General features: G+C 37.7%; 1 protein-coding gene across 1 annotated transcript; it reads left to right on the top strand.

Moving 5' to 3' along the window:
* The first annotated feature begins 121 nt into the window (after nucleotides 1-121).
* On the top strand, nucleotides 122-646 carry LOC136795999 (uncharacterized). The gene has a single exon (XM_067048363.1). The coding sequence runs from the start codon at nucleotides 122-124 to the stop codon at nucleotides 644-646; it is 525 nt and encodes a 174-aa protein (XP_066904464.1).
* Nucleotides 647-6,949: the final 6,303 nt, after the last annotated feature.

Below are 6,949 nucleotides of genomic sequence, written 5' to 3'. Positions count from 1 at the left end.
CTAAAGATACAGTTGGCAAAGGAGCTAGGGAAGAAGGAAGGATTTCCGAGAGAGCGCTCGTTTGTGGAAATAGCCCAAGATCTAGATCATAGAAGCGAGCGCTAGAGAGGTAGAGTCCCGAATGGAAGTAGAAGCACCAGGGTGGACTCGGATAGAATACCAACGGCCAAGAAACATGCCCAACCCTTGGAGGAGGAGAGAACACGGGAATAGTAGAAGAGAGAGAGCTATGGACCAAGAAAAAAGGAGAAGCCTAGTTAAACCCAGAAACAAGAGTCGGCGGGAGGACCGCAAGTGTCACGGATGTGGTAAAATTGGACATTTAGTGGCGCATTGCCCGCGCACGAGGTGCTTTGAATGTGGCAATGAGGGGCACATAGCCAAACAGTGCCCATATTTGTACCAAAGAAGAGATGTGGGCCGGGGCGAACCAATGGAGATCAACGCCCAACAGATACGGAGAAGCCACCGTAGGTTCAGTAGATCTTCAGATGAATCTACGCAAGAATCAGGAGCATCAGAGACCGAAGAAGAAGTCGAGGAGCCAAGGAGCCGAGGTAGTCTAGAGGAGAAGGTAGAAACAAGAGGATGGAAGCGAGGAGAATGGAGACGAGGGATTGGAGAGAGGAAGACGCGAGACATCTGAAGGGGTTGTCTGCGGAGAGGCGACCTCACACTTCTGAATTATAATGTGAGAGAAAAGAGCGGTGGTCTGCCTATAATAGAGATATCAAGAGTGAGGTGCCTGGTGGACACAGTCAGTTCCAACACCATCTTGTGTCGAGAGGCATTGCAAAACCTCTGTGATGGAGAGAAGACTCTCAAGATTCAGAAATGCCAATGTAAATTGATCACCCTGGGTGGCCCTTGTGAAGTAGAGGGGGACGTGGAGATAGGGTTGACAAGGTTGGGATTTAGTAGGGAAAACTTGCAGGTACATATTGTAGGAAGTATGCCAAGGGAATGTAAAGTAATTATGGGATGTGACCTACTAGGGAAGGTGGGAGCTTGGGTTAGGAATAGTAGGGGAAAATGGAAGGTTAAGTTGGGAGGAAAAATCTACAAATGTCAATTTCAGTGGAACAACGCGGGCGCTCGGGTCGGAGCAATTAATCAAGCCGAGGACTGAAGACGAAGCCTTAGGAGTGTATATGAAGATATCTTTTTCAAAGAAGGTGACAAGCTCGGGACGACCGGGAGAACAGTCCATGAGATCATACTAAAACAAGACAAAGTGACATACGTTAAAGAGAGGAGATAACCGCAGGCACTACGTCACCACATCCGAGAAGAGCTTCAAAGTTTAAAATGCCAGGGAATAATTATTGATAGCACTTCCCCCTACAATATTCCGTTGTGGGCAGTGAAGAAGAAAAGCGCGCCTGGTGATTCTACTGAAAAGTACAGGGTGGTGATTGATTACAGGAAGCTAAATGAGAATACCGTTGACGAAAAGTATCCGATCCCCAGATTTGAAAACATTTTGAACTGGCTGAGTGGGGCGACGGTATTCAGCACATTGGACTTGAAGGCCGGATATCATCAAATCAAAATGCACCCTAAGGATCAACACAAGACAGCATTCACATTGAAAAAAGAAGATTATATATTGAAAATGGAAAACATCCTAAATGATGATAATACATATAGAAGGTTGAGAATAGACCCTTTATCAGAATTAAATAAAAATTTAATAAATTATGTAGAAAAACTAAATAAGAATAAATTTATTGATGAAAAAATAAAAAAAACAATTAATAAACAAACATTTCCACCATCCAAGAATGTTTGGATTAATTAAATTGCAAAAAGAGGATAAACCTTTAAGGCTAATTGTAAATGGTATAAATGGGCCAATTTATAATTTAAAAAAAATTTTTTAAAATAGTTTCAAATGTGTATATAAGGATGAAAATATAGATGTTAAAAATGTTATAGAGGTAAAAGACAAACTGAAATCGATAAAGATAGAAAATTATGACATATTGGTGAGTTATGATGCAGTATCCTTATTTACAAATATTCCTCTGAAAGTAGTTTATAATATCATAGGAGAAAGATAGGAAGAAATTTAAAAAGATACTGGAATAAAGAACAAAAAATCATTTTTTTTTTTATGGGATTTAATTCTGTTGCGAAAATGTGATATCTAAATATAATGGTGAGATCCACCGCCAAAATATGGGCCTTCCAATGGGTGGACTATTGAGTATTTATTTATCTGGTTTAGTAATGAATGACTTGATAAAAAAAGCAATTAAAAAATCAGGTATAAAATTAATGATTTTATTTAAATATTTTGATGATATTTTCTGCGTTGTAAAAGAAACAGATAAAGATAAGATGCTTGAATATTTAAATGATTATCATGAGAGGTTAAAATGTACAATGGAAATAGAAAAAGAAGGCAAGTTAAGATTCCTGGACATGTTAGTAATGAGACAAGGAGATACATTATTAACAGAATGGACAAAAAAGGAAACGTCGAGTAATATAATTTTAAATTTTTTGTCCTGTCATCCTATTGACATGAAATACAATGTTATTGATAACTTTTTTAATAAGGCAATAAAAATAATGGATGAAATTAGATTGATGAAGATAAAGGAAAAATTATTTAATATGTTTCAAGAAAACTTTTATCCTAAAAGATTAATAAGGAAAATATGGGAATTAAATATCAAAAAATCCAAAATAAAAGAAATTGACAAAAATAAAAATGAAAATACAATAAAAACAAATAAGAAATACTATAGTTGTAATTATATAAAAGGATTAAAGGAATAAAAAGGTCCTTTAAGGATTATGATATGGAAGATATATCATTAAGTTTCAAACCAAACAATAAATTTAAAAAATTTATAGCAGAACAAAGGACCCAATAGACACCAAATATCAATCGGGATTAGTATATAAAATTCCATGCATTAATTGTCCAGCCATATATATTGGTGAAACAAAACAATATATAAAAGACAGGGTGTATAAACGTGGAAATGATGTAAAGGATATGGAAAAGGAACCCAAAAAAACAGCATTGGTTCAACAAGTTGTTCAAAATAAACATAAATTTAATTTTGAAAATGTCCAAGTCATTCATAAAGAAAATAATAATTTTAGAAGAAAGATATTGGAATCGATTTACATCTCAGAAAATATAAATTATACTGTTAATTTCAAATCAGATTCTAAGGGACTGAACCACCATTATTCGGAAATTTTAAGCAAAATAAATATGTAATTATTATATACAAAAAAGATGATAAATAAATAAATGTTCTTATCCTTAAATTGTACAAATGTATAAATGGAATAAAAATACGCTAATAAAAGTATGAATAGATGAGTAGATGTGTTAAAAAATAAGATAAAAAAAGGGAGGGGGTATATGTATGTTTAAGAAAAATACACATAAAATAAGAATAAATTAATTATGGATTTTAAATATATTAAAAAATGTTTGTGTTATAAGCAGAATAATTAGTAATAAATGTTAATTAAATTGTATTAAAAATGTAAATTAATGATATAAAAATTATTGTTATATGATAAGGTGATAACAGAGTCCTAACCTGTTGAAGGTAGGTTCTGTTCTAATGTGAATGAAGGAAGGAATAAAAGTGTTTTATAAAAGGTTTAAATCTAGGAAAAAATTATTTAGAAAAGGTTATGTAAGTAGGAAATCTAATTTTAAAAAACAAAATTTTATAATGTTATTATGATATTATTTTAATGATTAATTTATTTAAAGATGGGACAAAGGCAATTGGCCTGCATTTTTAAGATTTGAAAAAGGAAATGAAATCAATATGAAGATAGGGCCAAAGAAATCAGTATGTAGTTTAAAGGAAATAATGAAATTGTTATATAAAAATAAAAAAAACTTTTTGTCGGTATCCTTGAGAATGGCCTGAGGGTCGAAACGTTGGAAAAGTTGTAAAGAATAAAGTTGAGAGAAAAAAAGGATCAAATTTGTTTTAAATTAAGAATAAAATAAACCACTCTCATACAAGAATATATAAAATAATTAATAATTGCGGTCAAAGGAGAAATAAAAATAGTTTACAACTATTTATTTTCCGACGATTTGTAGGGCTTCATCAGGGCTAAAAAGATACAAAATGATACAATGATAAGAATAAAAATACAAAGATAAGATAAAATTATAAGAATAAAAATAAGTAACAATGGCAAGAGTAAAATTTTTTTTATAAAAATACGTAAAATATAGAGTTAAAAAAGTACAGGAGATGTACATAAAACAAAAACAATACGGGGAAGGAAAAAAAAAATTATTTTTCAGTGTCGATTTATTTGAAAGTGTCGATTTGCAGTTCTACTAACGATGCGCTCGCAGTCGGTGTCTCCTCTTGTGTCGGCTTGGGTGAATGTCGGTCGTATTTGGTGCCAAGGCACACCTCACAGTTGCCGATTATCTCCTGAATCGTTCTCATTCAAGCCCTGGTGATTGGTCTTCCCTTGGTGGTATGCCAAGGTGACCTCCCTCTGTTGATCTCCGTCCTGATCGGTTTCCACCATCATTAGGCAACGAACGAAGTTTCGATCCATTCCGAATTGTTCTAATCTTCAGAGGCGTTTTATCTTCTCCCAAACCACTCCATTCCCGACGTATAGATGGTATGTTTGCCCCGGTTTGGATGCATCTTACAGCGCCCGGCAGATCTGATCATTCCTGACCCGGTGCCGACCAAATAGTGGTGATCGAGTTCCTCCCATATTAGCGAAGTCCATCTTCATGGGTCCGGAAGTTCTTGTCTTCCAAATTATTTGGTGTGATTTATCGCTCACTACCTCCTCGAGCTCTTCCATCTCCGTTGGTGTTTCCTCGGTCGAACTTTCGTTCTCGGATGATTGCTCATGGGTGTTCTCCGTCGTGCTTTGCGTTTCTTCTTCCCCTGGCGTCCATTCTCGCAAAAACTGTCTCACCTCTCCTGACGTCTGTGGTTGTTCCTCCTCTATTGCATTAACAGTGATCGCGCGGGATAGCCAGTCAGCGACTACATTTTCTTTTCCTGGTTCGTACTGGATTACGATGTTGTACTGGTTGAGCAGCTCCTTCCATCTGCAAGGAGACAACAGCGCTTCTAGCGCATACTAACTGGCATCTATTGTTATTGTGGATTGCCGAGTGAAATCCGGAGAAGCAAGTACCGGCTCTTGCAGCAACCTCTCCATGCACTGTCTGATATTGTCCCTGAGGTCTTGTGCCATTACCGTCCAGATTTCCACTACAGAGCATTGGCATGTGCTTGTGGCATGGTGATTTACGGTTGAGGTGGAAATTCATTTGTAACTGGTGGAACTGCTACTGGTGGGTTTTCTGAGATAGATTCAGAATTGGGTCCCGGAATATGCCGTTGTTCACCAAAGAAATTTGCACTAACGCCTATAATATTGCAGGTATAGAGAGCAGAAGTTATGTTGTACCATTCTTCTACTTTTTTCCTTGCGAATCCAGTTCCTGACTTATGAAAGGCCAAAGCATTACCGGTCATTTCATCTTCTCCCGGCAAAGTACCACGGCAGTCCGTCGACGCACCTACATCCCAAAAAGAATTTCGAATAGGGCAAACCCCGTGACAGTGTGTATAAAGTGGTTGTATGCTGTGTCTGCCCGTTCCATGGCGTCATCAGGTTCCAATTCCCTTTCTAGCTGGTAAGCTCGTCACTTAGAGTGCTATGGAGTCGCTCGGTGGCTTTTTGGATGTTGAGGTGCCAAACCACTTCCAATATTCTCATTTCCTCTCTGATGCTTGTATTGCCAAATTTTCTCCCACTGTCCGAAGAAATTCTGTCGGACACACCATATAATTGGAATCATGTCCGAAGGGCTCGTAAAACCGCCTCCACTGATCTGTCCCATATTAGAAATATACTATAAATAGAATTATAAAAAACCATATACCATATACTGCCCCACCAGAAATATTTAAGCCGCAATGCTAGTGAAGTCTCGTTCAGCCCATGATGATTAGTTTTTCCTTGGTGATACGCCAACACTTTTGATGTTCTGGATCTCGCAGAGAGCCTACCATCAACGTGCATCGAATAAAAGATCGATCTATGCCAATTTTTTCCATTATCCGTAGCAGTTAGTTCTTTTCGCATACTGTCGCGTTTTCAACATATAAATGGTAAATCTTACCGGCGTTGGATGCTTCTTTTAGTTCTCTACAGATTTGATCCTTTTTGACACCCGGTTGTGACCAGATAGTCGAAATGATACTGGTGTCGTACTTGCTATGTTCTATCTTCAGCAACCCCGTCGTTTTTGTCTTACAAATAATCTGGTACCTCTTTTTGTTTATAATCTCCTCAAGCTCCTCCATTTTCGTCGGTCTTTCGTCGTTTGAACTTTCTTCTGCGGAGGTCTCCTCCCCATTCTGGTTTTCTGGTGAGGTCGATTGCTGTCCTTCTTCCGGAGCCCACTCCCTAAAAAACTACCTTCCAATTCCAGACGTTTTCCTTTGGTCATATTCTACTGCGTTTACCATTGTTGCTCGCGAGAGCCAATCTGCTACAACGTTTTCCTTGCCAGGTTTGTACGTGATGTCCATGTTGTACTGGATCAACAGTTCTTTCCACCTTGCAATTATCACCGACGATTCCTTTAGCTTCCCCACCCATTGGAGGGGAATGTGGTCCGTCTGGACCCTAAATCTTCTCCCGAACAAGTAGGAATGGGAATGCTCTATTGACCATATTATGGTCCAAGAAATGGTGTTTGAACTGCCCGTGTCCACCAGACAGCTTAATCCCCCGTTCACTCGGATAATAGGCAGACCGCTCTGCTCTCCTTTCACGTGATAGTTTGTCAATGTGCGGTCGCCTCTCTGCTTACATCCTCCTCAGATCTCACGTGTCTTCCTTCCTACTAGTCCTCGCCTCCACGTGCTTTCTCGGTTTCTTTGCTCACGACCATTCCTTT

The sequence above is a fragment of the Halyomorpha halys genome, unplaced genomic scaffold (genome assembly GCF_000696795.3).
Source record: "Halyomorpha halys isolate HHAL.00 unplaced genomic scaffold, Hhal_1.1 Scaffold858.1, whole genome shotgun sequence".
Taxonomy (NCBI): Eukaryota; Metazoa; Arthropoda; class Insecta; order Hemiptera; family Pentatomidae; genus Halyomorpha; species Halyomorpha halys.
Note: the sequence above shows the minus strand (reverse complement) of the source record. Positions and strands in the feature narration are given on the sequence as shown.

What these genes read in the sequence shown, in the direction of transcription:
- LOC136795999 (XM_067048363.1), top strand. Translation starts at nt 122, where the DNA reads ATGGAAGTAGAAGCACCAGGGTGGACTCGGATAGAATACCAACGGCCA.